Source organism: Geotrypetes seraphini, chromosome 5 (assembly GCF_902459505.1).
Source record: "Geotrypetes seraphini chromosome 5, aGeoSer1.1, whole genome shotgun sequence".
In the NCBI taxonomy this organism is placed as follows: domain Eukaryota; kingdom Metazoa; phylum Chordata; class Amphibia; order Gymnophiona; family Dermophiidae; genus Geotrypetes; species Geotrypetes seraphini.
This window is the reverse complement of record NC_047088.1, coordinates 199,340,734-199,358,415: the sequence shown is the minus strand read 5'-3', so window position 1 is coordinate 199,358,415 and position 17,682 is coordinate 199,340,734. Positions and strand designations below refer to the sequence as shown.

The 17,682-nt window shown below is 39.8% G+C and overlaps 1 protein-coding gene across 4 annotated transcripts in view; it reads left to right on the top strand.

Moving 5' to 3' along the window:
* Positions 1-17,682, top strand: part of MAP3K20 (mitogen-activated protein kinase kinase kinase 20) — a 252,134-nt gene that overhangs the window by 199,445 nt on the left and 35,007 nt on the right. For 3 of the 4 annotated variants that reach the window (XM_033945057.1, XM_033945056.1, XM_033945058.1), the window contains exons 15-16: positions 1,213-1,305; positions 14,096-14,212. In XM_033945057.1, the coding sequence (XP_033800948.1) occupies positions 1,213-1,305; positions 14,096-14,212 (210 nt within the window). Of the gene's footprint in view, positions 1-1,212; positions 1,306-14,095; positions 14,253-17,682 lie in introns of all 4 variants that reach the window. The other variant, XM_033945059.1, reaches the window with a different exon arrangement.

The window sequence follows — 17,682 nt, the reverse complement described above, 5'->3', positions numbered from 1 at the left end:
ACAGCATGGCATCCAAACAATATATGATAAAATGTACCTAAGATTTACAAGTCCAGCATAAATTAGATCCAAACATTGACAGACTGGAGACTCTGTAAGGTCTGTAATATGCTTGGTGAGCAACATAGAATAAAAATTGTGCTAATGTTGCTTAAAAATCCTGAGAGCTAAGTATAACCTCTTTTTGCTTTAATTAGCTGTTTAAAGATTGAGAACTCCACTATTTTGCAATATTTTATTAGCACTTTCACTCACAATCAATGATTGGGTGGTGGGTCTGGCTATAGGGACTTCGGTCCTTGGCAAGAATACACATCTCTGAGCGTATGAAATTCCAATTAAAGTTTAGTAATTATATTTGATCTGTAATCAGAGATCTCTGTACCTTGGTGACAGAGTAGGTTAACATATCTTTCTCCAAAAAACTGTCCATATAACATCATTGATTTCCATTTGGAAATCAGGTTCCCACAGCTGCTGCAGAGTAATACATGCATTTAATCTCTTAAATTTAACTTTTCGATAAATTGAAGAGGCTCTTTTTGATAGCCTAATGAGACCTACACAAAAATTCTATAAGCTCACATCCCTGGTACTTATCAGATCTTTGTAACATGACTTTGCCAAAGAATGTTTTAACTGCAACCATTTAAAAAATTGTGTATCAGCACTCAGATCCTCAAACATTTTAAAGTTATTACCCTGATATAATTGATTGACAAACCAAATCCCCTTCCGTTGACATTCAGTCCAATTAATAGTCAGTCCTTGAATTTTGATGTCTGGATTGAACCAAATGGAAATGTACTCAGAGGCAGGCCACAAAAGTCCTAAATCGCTAGCCATAGGTTGTAGCACAGGAGATATAGCCTGTAAAACCAAGAATTGTGGTATTGCCTACTGAAGCTGCATAGTCAACAGCCCACATAGAGGGAATGGTTTTGCAATTTTAAATTTCAATTATAAGATTGCGAGACACTGGTATAAGTGATGACACTTATAGACACAAATGTGACTTGTTATGCTAGTACTCTATAAAGGAAAGTTGGTGTTTGCTTTTCTTTATAGTATAGATGCCACATAGACATCCTCCAGGTCATAGAATTACCCCCATGCGACTAATCAGATGAATGGAATAGACTTTATTGTTTGGGTGAATCAGAAACCTGGAACTGACTGAGAAGTTTGTTTGTCTGTTTTATTTCACTTCAGAACTCTGAAGAGGAAAACAAAGGAAATGAAGAAAAATTGGTGAATCTTGACCTTGTCTTTGGATATCACTTAAAGCCAGGAACTAGCTCAAAGGTAATATCCCTACCAAAAATATTGGGATCTTTTGACACTGGATTAGGGTTTTCTTATTTGATCATAGCCCATGTTGTACTCATTTGGACATAAGAACATAAGAATAGCCTTACTGGGTCAGACCAATGGTCCATCAAGCCCAGTAGTCCATTCTTACGGTGGCCAATCCTAGTCAAAACCAAGGTGTAGCAATATTCCATGTTACCGTTACAGGGCAGGCAGTGGCTTCCCCCGTGTCTTTCTCAAAATCAGACTATGGACTTTTCCTCCAGGAACTTGTCCAAACCTTTCTTAAAACCAGCTACACTATCCGCTCTAACCACATCCTCTGGCAACGCATTCCAGAGCTTAACTATTCTCTGAGTGAAAAAAAATTTCCTCCATCTTTTTGTATTTGTTCTCTTTCTATCATTCTTGCTGACATCATGATGATGATGGTGAGATACAAGTCTTGAGATCTTGCTTGGTGCAGCTGGGCATTTTTAAGAACTGCTTCATACCTTTTTTGCTTGCACCACTTGTTGTTGACTGGGGGTTTGCTGGTATTTTGAGGATTTTTGAGTGTACAGCAGAATTTGTCCTGGCAGAGGACATACCTGCCAGTACCTCATCAAGGCCCACTGAGTAGGTACCTTTTGATTTAAAGTCCGTTTTATTCATTCATTTATTTAAGAGATTTATATCTTACTCTGTCTTCACATTATAGAAAGGTTCCAATTAAAACATATATTAAAATCTGCATAATTCAGAATGCAGCAGTTAGACTGATTTTTGATTTAAAGAAGTATGATCATGTCACCAATTTCTATCATCGATTGCATTGGCTTCCGGTTGAAGCACAGATTAAATTTAATTTTGGCTGTATTTGTTTTAAGGCATTAACAGGTCTAATCCCAGAGTATCTTATGGAGTCTTTCATCATTACAAATTCTAAACATTCTAGAAAATCTCATTCACTATTCTCTTTTCCTTCTGCAAATATAAGAAATTCCAGGAGCGATTGCTGTCCTTCCAGGCAGCCTCATGGATTAGGGATCTAACTCACATATTTATACTTTCAAATTCGTATCAACAATTTTGATGTGCTTTAAAGACGCATCTTTTTATAGAATCTTTTGGAAGTTAGACATTGGATGTTTATTCATTTGAATTGCTAATCTCTGTGAACCACATAGAACTTAATGCTATTTGCGATATAGAAGTGAGTTTTTATGTTATGTTATTAAAAAAAAAAAAAAAGAAACAATATATAAGACACTCTTACACTGGCACTGGAGCAACTAGGTTACTGCAAGAATCAAAACTACTATCCTTTTAAATAACACAATGAATATGAACCTTAGATGACTGAAACACCCACCAGAAAGCCAAAATCTAAAATTAAAATCAATTTAAAACACCTAAATCTTTGAAGAGCAATTCTATAAGACAAGCCCAAATTAAAGCCCCAATCATAGAGTGTGGTATAATGGTTAGAGCTATAGCCTTAGCACCCTGAGGTTGTGGGTTCAAACCCTGTGCTGCTCCCTGTGACCCTGGGCAAGTCACTTAATCCTCCACTGCCTCAGGTATATTAGATAGATTGTGAGCCCACTGGGACAGATATGGAAAATGAGTGAAGTACCTGTATGTAAACTGCTTTGAGTGTGGTTGTATAACTACAAAAAGGTGGTATACATGTCCCAATCTCTTTCCCTTATGTGTGGAATCTGCACTCTTAATTGGCAAAAACTGGGCATACCAAGGTTTACAACCTGCAGTGATTTAATTGGCTTTCAATAATGGTGGCTTGGCATTCCGAGCACAGACACCCCTCTTAAGAGAACCAATCTTCTCATGAGACTGGAGCAAAAGGATATAAATATTGTTTATTGAAAGCTTCTATACTGCTACTAATAACTGGGGAGTCAATTTAGAGTGGTTTACATGAGCTTCTGTAATGGTGTATAATACATAAGAGTGTTTCTGTGATGGTTTTCCATACAGGGCTTCTGTAATGTTGGTACAATGTATTTACATATCTTTTACATTAGTCTTTGACTGTGTATACTGTGTATAATGATGTTACAGTACATTAACATATTTTTTACATTAGTCTTTTGACCGCTGGGGTTCTTGGACCTCTCAGCAGCCTTCAACCTAGACCAACACACACTACTAAAATCAAGATGCCTAGAATTGGGCCTCAAAGGAAGGTCACGACATGAATAGAGTCCTTTCTATCCAAAAGACTAACGAGGGTAGAATAGCAGGGGAGCACAAGCAACTGGAAAGAAACAGACATAGGGGTACCACAGGGATCCACTATGTCACCCATGCTGTTCAACATCTTCCTTCATCCGCTGGGGAAATTAGAAACATAGAAAATGACGGCAGAAAAGGGCCACGGCCCAACAAGTCTGCCCACTCTAATGACCCACCCCCCTAATTTCTTCCTTGAAGTGATCCCACATGCTTATCCCATTTTTTCTTAAAATCTAGCACGCTGCTGGCCTCAAGTACCTGCAGTGGAAGATCATTCCAATGATCAATGACTCTTTCGGTGAAGAAATACTTCCTGGTGTCGCTGTGAAACCTCCCACCCCTGATTTTCAACGGATGCCCTCTTGTTGCCGTAGGTCCTTTAAGAAAAAAGATATTTTCTTCTACCTCATCAGAAAACTGGGATGGGAATGCTATATCTATGTTGACGACAACCAACTGATAATCTCACTGAAGAAACAGGACGTGAAAACTAAACAGTGGTTCAAAGACATTCCTAGAGAAAAATCTTTGGATGGTTCCAAACAAATGGACTAGTATCTAACAAAGATAAAACAGAACTACTTCTGATTAACAAATGGGACAGAAATAACCCAAGATACCAAGTAACTCTGAACAGCAATAAAATAAAATCATCCACGGAAGAGGTGAGAACCTAGGAGTATGGCTGAACCCAAACCTAGACAAGATGTTACAGATCAAACACATCATGAAAAATACTTATGGCAAACTCTATTGGGTTAGAGGACTTAAACCCTATCTCACTCATCAAGCAATGTGCAATGTAATAATAAACCTGGTATTCTCAAGCTTTGACTCCTGCAATGCAATCGTGCTAGGCATTCCAAAGTACTTGATAAGGCAGAGTCAAATGGTATAAAATGCAGAGTACTTGTATGAGGGGCCGCTGAAAAGTTCATAGCCCAAAGTTGGCGGCAGTCTCCATCGAGGACTATACACTTAGTGCGGTGAATTTCTACTTTTTTTTTTGTTCCATATTTTTCTTCTACTCTTTTATTTTGATTTCTCTTTCATTTCATTATTTTTCCTCTTCCCTTTGCTTGGCTGTGGAGGAGTAGCCTAATGGTTAGTGCAGTGGACGGGGGACTGGGTTCAATTCCCACTGTGGCTCCTTGTGACTCTGGATAAGTCACTTAACCCTCCATTGCCCCAGGTACAAAATATTCATAGATGGTAATACGCCCACTAGGGTCACAAAATACCTGCATATAATGTGTCCAGCACTGCATTTGTCTGGTACTGCTATAGAAAGATTATTTCTAAGGGTTTTTTTTCTTTTCTTACTCATTCTATACTCTCATCCTTTGCTAACAACACAAAAATAACTAATTAAAAAAATTTTTTTACCAAACCTTCCCCACAGTTTAAGCCAACGTCCAACAACTCACAATTCCTTTTTAAATTAAGACATAAAGAGCCATGTTTGTTAACATAATTTTCCAGAGAAAGTTCCATTGGTAAACTATTCTACCAAACAGGGGCTATTACAGAGAACATCCTTGACTTCACCGTTTCTCTTTTACTTCTTTAAGTGCAGGAATCTCCAAAAGATGTTCTTGGCCAGATCTCGTGGATGTTCAGGGACGTGGTTTTTCAGTTTCCTATTTAAATGTTTAGGGTAGTCATTCTTCAGTGCATTAAAGGTAATCAACAGAATTTTAAATTTTATCCTTGATAAAATTCATAGCCAGTGTAATTTTGCCAATACAGTGGTACCTCAGAATCCAAACGCCCCAGAACTCAAACGACTTGGAATCCAAATTTTTTTTGTAATAAATTTTGTCTTGGAATCCGAACTCTAGTTTGGAATCTGAACGCCCTGCACATTGTATGTGTGTGTTTGTGCCCCAGAATCTGAATGCTGCTTTGGAATATTTGGTAATATTTTACCTTAAAATCCAGTGTATTTCCTGTTAAAATTTGAGTTTGTGGGACCCAGGAATGGATTAATCCAGTTTCTATTATTTTCAATGGGAAAAACTGTCTTGGAACTCGAACGGGGTTCTGGAACGGATTAAGTTCAGATTCCAAGGTATCACTGTATAGGTGAAATTCTCTCTTAATGTGTTTTGTTCAATAAAACCCTATCCACAGCATTTTGAACCAGTTATAAGGCAAAATAAATGTCACTGTTCTACTATATCCAAAGAAGTCTCTAAAATATCAGCTATATTGAGATTGTTACCGCATAGGAAATCCCACTGATGCAGGACAGAGTTCTGGATATTTCCTAGGGGTCACTAGATGGCAGTGATACTGAGGGGGGGAGACTACAGGGAGATTTGCCTAACTTGGCTCAAAGAAACAAGAATAGGGAGCGCAAACTTACCAGGCTATTTGGTTATCTGTCCCCCACCAAGACTCAATGCACTGAGGGGGAGTCCCAGACACAGAGTGTTATAAATGCTACCTCCTTCCCACCCACTTGACCTTCAATCTATCTTTTCTTATAAGGTACATTAAATAATGTAACCACTGGAGATATTGCTTCCACAGGTAGCTGTAGAATTTCACCCATATATTTCTTAAGTAGGTCTCTAGATACAAATGTGAGATAATAGGAAAATTGAAAAGTCTCAAATTATTTCTTCTTAGAGTGTTCTCAAGTTGTCTTATTTCCAAGGTATGTCTTATTTCCAAGGTTCACACAATCTTGCACCGGAGTTTTCTGAACTATTTGCAGCTCTTCTATTCTTTTCCCTATCTCAGCATAATTATTTGATTCCCTTAATCTTCAAAAGCTTGACATTATCATCCTAGATCTCCAAGGTGGTGTCCTCATCCTTCTTTTATCTACATCAGCTGAAACATCTTTGGCGATACTTCTCCAACACAGACTTCATTCAACTGCTATATGCCTTTGTGCTGTCTCACCTGAACTACTGTAATGGCTTGTATACCGGCCTTCCTACAAAGGAACAACATCGACTACAAAGAGTCCAGAATGCCACGGTTAGACTACTAAAAAACCTCTGTCCTTTCAATCCCATTACCCCAGCACTGAGTGAAGTACACTGGCTACCTGTAAGGAAGTGGACCATTTTCAAGCAACTGACTATCGCCTTTAAATGCTTCCATGGCATGACCCCCCCCCCCCACTACATGGTAGAAAAGCTCCCCATCTACTACCTGATCAGACCACGCAGATCCCAGCTGGAATGCCAACTATGCAGCCCACTGGCACACCAGTTACAACTGGAAACCACGTGGTAAAACTGTGGAACCAGCTATCCCTGGACATCCAAGCTATAGATAGCCTGCTACCTTTTCGGAAAGCAGTAAAAACTATGTTCTCAAATCATCACATACCTGCCTTGAGATCCTAACGGCCAGGTTATAGCAGACTGCAGTTGACCACAAGAGACTCATTACTATGTGCGGTGTATTGCTCCAACCTCTACCATGGTCTCATTAGTCTAATGCAGGGGTGCCCAAAAGGTCAATCGTAATCGACCAGTAGATCGCAAAGGCAACGCAAGTCTATTGCAAAGCCCATCCTGGGCTCCACGATAGACTCACGTTGCCTTTACATTCTGTTCTCCCTGCTTCCCCAACGCCAGGCCCACAGCCTTCTCCCCAATCGCTGGCCTGGAACTTCCTCTCCGATGTCAGATTTGAAGTTGGGGGAGAAGACTTGTGGGCCCGGTTCTTGTACGAACCTGGCCTGGTGTCGGGGAAGCAGGGAGAAATCGCGGCAGGGACAGGGAGGGAGAGAGAAAGACAGACAGAAAGAAAGGGAAGGGAGATAGAAAGGAGGCAGGGAGAGAGGAAGAAAAAGTTGGACTCATGGAGAGACAGAGAGAGATGTTGGTTGGGGAAAGGAAGGAAAAGCTTAGGTGCTGCTAAGCGGGATTCTACAAGCAGCGTCTGGTGCCTACAGGTTTCAAGTTTATTAAAGTTTTCATATAAAACAGTAAAACTAAAATGGGGAGAAACAAAAGTTACATAAGAAAGAGGAATTCAAACATTATAATAATAGACAAAAGATACTGTGTGGTGCAGTGGTTAAAGCTACAGCCCCAGCACCCTGGGGTTGTGGGTTCAAATCTGGCACTGCGCCTTGTGACCCTTGGCAAATCACTTAATTCCCCCAGTGCCCCAAGTGTGAGCCCGCCAGGACAGATAGGGAAAAATGCCTGAGTACCTGAATAATTTGTAATCTATGCGGAATATAAGTAATTAAATAAATAATAAAGTATAAGCAGCGGAGGAAGAACTACAATATCTTGATAGGAAAGAAAGTGAGGGAAAATTACAAGTTAGGCATGGTTAGGTGCCATTTATACAATGGGGCCCTAAGTGTCATGCAGCCCATTAGTAAAAGGTGTATGTTTGTAAGGGGGATGTAGACATGGGCAGAGCTCAGAATTAATGATTTTATTTTGCAGCACTTAAGCATTAACACACTAGATCTAAGGCTGGTGTAAGTGCTTGCATTCATGTGTATACAGTATATCTGGTTACGCTAGGCACCTACTTTCCCTTCTAGAATAAGCTCCTACCATATGTTCTGTAGGTGCCTAACTAGATACCCTACTATAGACGTTCCCTTCTAATGCCTAAAGCAGGCCGCAAGCATCTGAAGACGTTTCAGCTTATCTATTTTACATAATGTGTGCTTTGTCTCATTAACTGTGTGCCTCATTTCACTGTAGCATTTAAGAACACCGTAAATCTACCCCCCCCCTTTTTTTTTTTTTTTGTAACTTCACACACAACTAAAAAAATATATGTAATCCAGTAACCTTGTCTGCTCTGGTGTCTAGTTAGTAACAATCTGCCCTGACCTTAGACACCAGCTACTGTTAAGGGTATAACACATTTACATATTTTGCAATAAAACATCAGTCATTTGCATTTACTGTGTCAAGTTTTATTTGATTCTTTCACCTAAAAATGACTCATTTTTCTTTCTTGTATTTTAAAAACCAACTACTCTAAGCTTGTTTGAGAATAATCAAAAATTGCCCATTTAGCTAGAAGTCATTTTCTTTTCAAAAGGCAAATGTTATTTAATCTTTCAGCTGTTCATTGTGCCATCATAAATACTTTCTTTTCAGCACAGTTGTGGGGACTGAAATGAGCCCACTAATTGCCTCCCATTTCGACTGACATGTGGTGGTTTAGTGCAAAGAGAACACAGCGGGGAGAAGGAAATAGGAGGCTGAGAAAATGAGAGCTAATTATTTTCACTGCCTCATGTCAGGCTCTGTGTCAGCCTTGTTTTTACAAACTGGAAGGTTTAGCACCAAATAAAACAAAGTGGCGTCATGTTTTTATATACTGGCAGTGTCATGGAAGCAGCTGCACATCTCAAAGACAATATAATGCCTGCATTCGCATGGACACCATCTGACAGCCACTGTGAGCCACAGCTAATGAGGATATCACAGTGGTGCCAAGCGAAAGGTGCTGAATTATGTATGATTCTTCATCACTACAGCAATAGTCCTGTACATCATTATGAGACATTGTTTTGCTGAAGAGATTAAAACATTCTTAGTTCCAGACCCTTGCAACCTGCACATGCTGAAAGAGGTTATTAATGGAATTTTTTTTTTTTTTTTGTGAGAGTTTCTTGTGGATTTCTTTTTGGTTAAAAATATCTCATGGGAAAAAGCTGTGGAGGGTCGTGACACTGTGTATATATATTTTTTTTAAAAAAGAGAGAAGCAAATTAGCTGTACTTGTATTTTGTTCCTTTTCAAGCCAACTTAATAAAATGCAGCAGGGTTTTTACATCATGATAAATAACCCAGGTGCCACCTCTAGATCTTCAGCTGTAATGCTTTTAAAACAGGGGGTTTTAGCAGCTGAGATAGATACTGCAATATCTAGAAACGGACAGGAGCTTTTGAGGGGCTGGGACACATTGCTATTAGTACCAGCGGGTCCAGCATTTCTTCACAGTTTTCTTACATTCTGCGCTTCATTTTACATCATCCATTGTGTGGTTCTCTAAGATCTTCAAATGTTGTCGCTTTCAAATCTTAAAAAGTTTATTGCAATTGGTGTATTTTGAAGCATATCTTCAACATAAACCTCCTTCAAGAATGAGATCTCTCACCAGGCTGGAATACTGTTTGTCGTTGAGCCTCCAGGCCTAAGCTTTTAATTATGTATTCATGTTACTCTTGTTTATCTTCTTCTGAAGGGAAAGAGGAATAAAAACAGAAAACCTAAGACCTGAAGTTAAGGAATGATTGCGAGTTGTCTTGCTTTTCCATCTGTGCCCCTATCTGTTCCCATTTCAAGCTCCAGAGAGGTCTCATGTGACCTTTAGAAGGACAAGAAGGTCTCATAAGATGTTTCAGAATTACTGTGTGAAAGACCAGCAGGTGTCACCATAACACCTCCCTCTCCCTTAAAGCCAAGTATATCAGCAGAATTTCCTAAAACCACACAGCTGGATTAGAGCTAGGAATGAAACCTAGGATTCCCACTTATTAGCACAAAGTATTCTCCCTTTCACTGCTGGATCTACTCTTTTCTATTTAAATGAATTATGTTGGTATTTCAGATTTGAAAACTTGAGTGGCCTACTCTCTTGTTGATCTTTTCTAAGTGCATGGTCTCTTGCTGCTTTATCAGCAGTACTTTAATAGAAGTTGTAGAGGGTGGCTGATACAAATTCTGAGACCATATAACACGTAGCTGAGTTACAGTCAGGAGGTGGATATAGTTGAGGCTTTTATTTCTCAGCTGGCTTATTTATATCTATCTATAAATTATAGATTTGTACATACAAACATAGATATTTCTACGTGCATATATACATGTACATATATAAGTAATTGTTTATCATTCATTAAAATTTATTCTGCCAGGCTTAAAGTAGGCCAAGGTGACTTATTTATTCAGCTTTCTATATCGTTCTCCCAGGGGAGCTCAGAATGGTTTTACATGAATTTATTCAGGTACATAAGCATTTTTTCCTGTCTGTCCTGACGGGCTCACAATCTATCTAATATACCTGGGGCAATGGGGGGATAAAGTGACTTGCCCAGGGTCACAAAGAGCAGTGTGGGTTTGAATCCACAACCTCAAGATGCTGAGGCTGTAGCTTTAACTGTCAAAGACAGAAAAGAACTCCAAAACTGTGACAGAAAATATACTAATACATGCTCACATATCATCCATAAAAATTAGGTCCCCTTATATGAAGTTAGACGTTTTTATCGACGGCCGCAGCGGTATTAGCTCCAATGCTCATAGAAATTCTATGAGCATCAGAGCTTTTATTGCTGCGGCCGGTGATAAAAAAAAAGCCTATCGCGGCTTCATAAAAGGGGGGGGGGGGGTAGCCAATTAAAATAATCATGATAAACCAAAACAAAGTAAAATAAACCTAACACAAAATATTCAAATTTGACATTACAGGCACATCACTATAAACTTGCCCATTCCTATTGATCTGGAGTTCCAAATACTGTAACAAAAAAAATTTCAGCCCGTATTGGAATAGATAATTTATTCCAAAGAGCAGGTGCAAGTAAAAAAAAAAAAGAAATGCACTTTCACATGCTTATGCTAGACGTGCCCTAGACAGAGTGGATATTACCAATTATTACTCTAGTGGCTAAACTGTATCTTTTTTTCACTGTATATTGCCCTTTTTCTGTATTGTTTTGCTTTCTTCTTAGTACTAGGATTAACAAACTATATTTTCTTTTACAATAGTTATCTTTTTTTAGTATGTGGACACTTCTGCTGCAACTTGTACTTTTGAACTGGTAGTAATTATTTATGAAAAATGTATCATAAAAAGAGCAGCAGAACTCATTGCACTAAGTTTCAAGGTTAAAATATAAGAATAATATATTCAAAATTATTTGGGTTTTTTTGCACAGAGTTTGAGATGTGATGTCATGCTGCAGTATTTTAGGCTACATCCACTTACAAACACTTTTCAAGTTCACTTTAGTTTCTGGGACAGCAAATCCAGATTTTCCAGGACAGTTTTACAGAGCAAATGGGAAAGAAAAGAGGATGGGGAAAACATTTCTAAAAAGTTCATTGTATGAACCTTACTGTGCCATTATGGGATAGATAGGCTTTCCTTGCTTATTCCTTTTTCAATTATGCTCTTGGTCTCTTCTTTCTCAGTTATTTAGATTCTTGATCCTCTCTAAATGTGGACTCTTTTGGAATTTTTTGTTTCTTGTTAAAACTTTATACCTGTTTTTCAGATTGTACTTAAATTCCTTTTTCCTTAAACAAAGCCTTCTTTTATGTATATTGCTTCCAAATCAAGAAAAAAAAGAAAAGAAAATCAAAATTATCATTTTTCTTGAAGCTTGGTGAGAAGGAAACAAAAGAAAACCCGACCCAAAACAGAAGGGCTTACTAGGCTGCAATACATTTTTTTTCAAAATTGGTGACTGCTGATTCATGCAACTCCATGTTCTAGATACATGCATCCATTGGCTTCCACATTGCTAAGAAACCCCTTAACCTTGTCTGCCTTTCTGCAATAATGACCTCATATTTGTGGTATTGCAACACTACACTATCAGAAATGCTTGTATCACAGTACTGGCTACCAAATCAAGCCATCTGCACTTCTTTTCGGTAGTGGTGCCTTTCATAACCTCCACTTTGAATAATAATTTATATGATAGCTCTTCTTTGAATTGAAAGATGCTGCACAGTCTCATCCAGGTTTTTAGCCAAAATATTTATGGTGAAGAACAAAAATAATAAAGAGATCCTACATCCCTTCCACAGTTCTAGCGTTCATTTCAAGTCCACAACTCAATCAGGTATGATGTGACTGGTATCCAGTAGGTTCAGAATGATATAAAATTCAAAGGTTGTCTCAGGCTATCAGATGGTCTTTGCACTCTTGATCAAAATCAACAATGTCCCCAAAAGCAGAATCTTTCTCCTGTACCTTATAAAAGCTCTAACCTTCTGTTAACAAAGGCCCACTGTAGACTTTTATAAAACCATGGAATCGATCAGCTTGGTTCTACTATTGCAGAGCATTTCCCATACAACTCAGGTTTATCCCCCCCCCAAACAAAAAAGAGAATGTATTTGAGAAGTTGCATGGGCCAGCACTGAACGACATGCAGTAGAGCCATCTCAATGAGCTGGTTCTACTGCAAAATTGCTGACCCAAAAATACAGCGATATGCTATAAGCGATGAACATACCAATTAGTAATCTGCAGCTTGTTGTGAAATGTCGCCCTTCCTGTTGGTGTCTGAGTGATGACTGGATCAGGAATTGACTGGAAGGGTGACATTTAATTAAAAACAAACAAACAAAAAGTCACCAACAATCTGCACTGGTCCTCCACTTGACCCCAACTGACCAGACCCTGCTTTTCCCTACTTAAATTAAACACTTCCCTGGTGTCTAGCAGCATCCCCCACCCTATCTGACATAACTAAACCCCTCCCTCCCCTACTTAAAAAGAGCCCTGATGTCCAGTGGCACGCTTTTCCCTTCCTTTGACTACAGTGCCCTAGTGGCACTCTTAGCTCCCAACCCACCTTGACTTCAAAAACATTCCCTGGTGTCTAGTGGCACCCCAAACCGCTGACTCCTTTTCCAGGCCCCCTCCCAGACCTGAAATAGGCAAGAGTGATGCCCATTCATTCTTGACTCTAGTGCCACCATCTTTCATTAATGGTGGTGTATCCTGGGATGCACTGGGCAGAGTCAGTTTGCCATATAAGGGATTTATTCCCTTATTTAGTAATCAGGCACAGACACGAAATGCTATATTTGCCTGGTACTCACATGGCCACATTCCTTCCAGCTTGAGATCACCCCCTTCAGATTTTGCTCAGACTTGAAGAACATTATTACAGAGATAATTTTATACACTTTTTTGCACATTTAAGGGCCTTTACAAAATTATTCCAAGTGTTACTTGTGTAAAAGTAGGTGTGGTGACAAGAAGATGCATTTTGTGCAACCTGCATATAGACATGTTTTGGAGTAGAATTTAGGTGGAGCACGACCGGTGTTAGGATCTACATGTGTACATTACAGGCAAACATTTACAACTACTTCTAAGCAGGTGTAATTTTTGCCAATTTATATAAAGAAACATAGAATAGTGCTTAGCGCAGATTTTTTTTCAACACCCATTTTTGAATGCCATTTATAGAATTCTTCCCCCCCTCCCAATACATAGGGCTCCAAGAAAAAGAGCACATGGATCCACCAAATGCAACAAGAAATATCTCAAAAATGCAAAAAGACCAGGCAAATTATTTGCATTGCTGCACAGAACAAATCTGTGGTACTTCACTGGGTTAGCTCAGAGCTTAAAAATCTATCATTATTATTTTTAATTAACATGTGCCTCTTAGATGCAAATTAATAGGAATCTTATGGAGAGAATTGTGTGGTCTTAATTTCAGTTATGTACAGTATATCGTATTTAAGAACTACATCCAACTTTTCTATAAGATCTGTGGCTAGGAATTAATTTAATCTTTGTGTTTAAAGCTTTTCTGTTCTGAAATACTGTAACTTTGTTTTAATGCAGGACTGCAAGTGGAAAATGTACATGGAGATGGATGGGGATGATATTGCAATTGCATACATAAAAGATGTGACGTTTAACACAAATTGCCCTGATGTTGAGGTGTTAAAGATGACAAAGGTAGAGTTGTATAAGCTACTCGAAAGCTGGGTAGATTCAGGTATTTGGATATATGTTAAAACACTAACTGCTGTGATTTTGAAAACATGCATATAATAGGTTGCTAACTGCTAGGTTAAAACCAAACTGATTATCAAACATTTCCCATAGACAATCTTATAATTTTTTTTTCCACTTGCAACATGTTGTACCCAATGAAAAGAGCTCTTATACAACCATGTGGAGTGTATAAACATGCAAAAAGTGGGTATGTGGAGCAAGGTTGCTTATTTTTCTCAGACCATGGGTAAGCATTAATGGGAACATAGTTTGGGTAGAGATGAGGTGGCATTTTTCACACATTTTCTAAAGTATGCGAATACACACAAATTGGGGACTTCCTGAAGAGCTGCTGGTAGAAATCTGGAACACTCTTCCGGAAGCTGTTATAGGGGAAAGCATCCTCCAGGGATTCAAGACAAGGTTAGACAAGTTCCTACTGAACCGGAACATACACAGGTAAGGTTAGGCTTAATCAGGGCACTGGTCTTTGACCTAAGGGCTGCCACGTGAGCGGACTGCTGGTCATGATGGACCACTGGTCTGACGCAGCAGCGGCAATTCTTATGTTCTTATAAAAAGAAAAACGCCATTGGAATATCTTACCTGCTGGCATTCAAACTTGGGAATAGGTAAAACTTGGGCTTCAGTAGGTTATTGCATTGTCCTTCTCCTCTACTTTTTAGTCCAGTACTCTGCTTTTTCAGCAAAGTCAGTTTAGGCAATAGTGTAGACCAGTGTCTCACAAACATTTTCCGCCATGGCACACTAAACTCAGGACCGCATATACAGAGCCTCTGAGAATGCGTGGACGTCAACCAGTGATGTCACACGCATGTGTGTGAAGTTATCACGTTGATGTCCATGCATGCTTAGAGGCCAGGACCTTCCCAACAGTAGATGCAATGTCTTCTCGCACCAAGGATGTGTTTCCAGGGGCTTCTGCCCAGGAAGGAAGGGTTAGGGCGTCCATTATAGTGGGAGATTTGATCATTAGGCATGTAGATAGCTGGGTGGCTGATAGAAGTGAGGATCGCTTGGTTACTTGCCTGCCTGGTGCAAAGGTAGCGGACTTCATGCATCACCTAGATAAGATTTTAGACAGTGCTTGGGAGGTGTCTGCTGACTAGGCACATGTGAGTACTAATGACATAGGGAAATATGATAGGGAGGTTTTGGAAATCAAATATAGGCTCTTAGGTAGGAAGTTAAAGTCCAGAACCTCCAGGGTAGCATTTTAAGAAGTGCTCCCTTTTCGACTCACAGGACCTAAGAGCCAGGCAGAGCTCCGGTCTCAATGCATGGATGAGGCAATGGTGCAGAGGGGGGAGGGTTTTAGATTTGTTAGGAACTGAGCAACATATTGGGAAAGTGGGAACCTATTCCACAAACATGGGCTCCATCTTAACCAGCGTGGAACCAGGCTGCTGGTGTCAACATATAAAAAGGGGATAGAGCAGCTTTTGAACTAGAAACTGGAGGAAGGCCGACAGTCGCTCAAAAGATCATGGTTCGTAACAAGGTATCTTTAAAAGAGATCATCATAAAATAGAAGACAGTGCATCCTGACAACTAAATTGTAATACAGGCCACAATAGACCAGGTTTCCTTAAATACAGAAAGCAAGCTGATTTTAAAGATGGCAAATTATCTATGCCAACTGCTGAGCAAATTGCAAATAGATATGATAAATATTGTTTGAAATATCTGCATGCAAATGACAGAAGCCTAAGAGATAGGAGAGTTAGAATATATTGCACTAAAAGAAAAGATAGATTTAATAGGTATCTCAGACCTGGTGGAAGAAAGATAACCAATGAGACACTGCCATACTGGGATACAAATTTTGTCGCCATGATAGGGTGGATCGAATTGGTGGAGGCGTGGAGGGGCATAATCGAAAGGGATGTCTAAGTCTGTTTACGTCCATCTTGCATGTCGTCCAAAGTTAAAAAGAGCCTAAGACACATTTTCGAAAGATATGTCCAACTTTTTTTAACTTTCGAAAATCGTCTAATTATACGTCCTGCCGATCTGATCATCCAAGCCACTAAATCGTCCATCTTTATACCACATTTCCGTCCAACTTTCCGCCAAGTCCAAAATGCCTAGAACAAGCCCTGTTGGACGTGGGAGGGATCTACAAAATGATGGACTGCATACCCAGACATGCCACCTAAATAGTGGGGTACCTTACAGGGCACTGCTGTGAACTTCACAAAAGGGTGCCATGGCTTCTCCTCACTACAGCTCCCTTATAGGTAATGGTGAGCCCCCCAAACCACCTCCAGAATCCCCTAGACCCACTTATCTACCACCCTAATAGCCCTTATGGCTGCAGGAGCCACTTATATGCCAATAAAAAAGGGTTTTGGGGGTGTATAGGGCAGTGCACATGTTTAAGTATCAATGCAGTGATTACAGGGGCTTTTGGGCATGGGTCCTCCTCTCTATGGGTCCCTAACCCACCTCCAAGACAACTTAAGCTGCCTTTGGGCTGGACGACTAGGCTTTCCTATGCCAGGCGGCCAGGTGATGATGGTCTGGAGGATGAAATTTAAAGTTGTGAATAAAATTTTTATGGGGGTGGGGGTGGGGGTGATCACTGGGGTAGTGTGTGGGGGTCTGTGTTATGTGTTTGCAGTGCTTATCTGGTGAGTTAAGGTGGGTTTTTGTGACTTAGACCATGTTTTACATGGTCTAAGTCACAACGTCCAAGTTCCGTCGATCCTGGGCAGTATAACTTTCGGTTATATATGCTGTACAACCAAGTCTAAGCCAGCCCACGTCCCGCCCAACTTCTGCCCTCGACACACCTCCCAAAACACCCCGTTTAGCTTTGGACGTTGAGCAGCACTATGAAGGCCTAGGTCGTTTAGAAATACATCCAAAACCCGTTTTTATTTTTGGCGCTTGGACGTTTTTTAGAAATGTTCGTCCAAGTGCCATCTTAGGCTGGGTTTTGGACGTTTTTCTCTTTTGATTATCATTCCCATAGTGTTCTATGTTAAAAAGGGACTTGAATCAAATGGACTGAAAATCCTTCAGGAGCAGAAACACACCTTGGAATCCCTGTGGGTAGAAATTCCATGTGTAAAGGGGAAAAGGATAGTGATAGGAGTGTACTACCGTCTGCCTGACCAGGATGAACAGACAGATGCTGAAATGTTAACCGAAATTAGGGAGGCTAGCAAACTAGGTAACAAAATAATAACAGGTGATTTCAATTACCCCAATATTGACTGGTAAATCAGGGCATGCCAGGAAGATAAAATTCCTTGATGACATCAAGGACTGCTTTATGGAGCAGTTGGTTCAGGAACTGACAAGAAGAGAAGCAAATCTAGACCTAGTTCTTAGTGAAGCGCATGAATTGGTGCAAGAGATAATGGTGCTGGGGCCACTTGATAACAGTAATCATAACATGATCA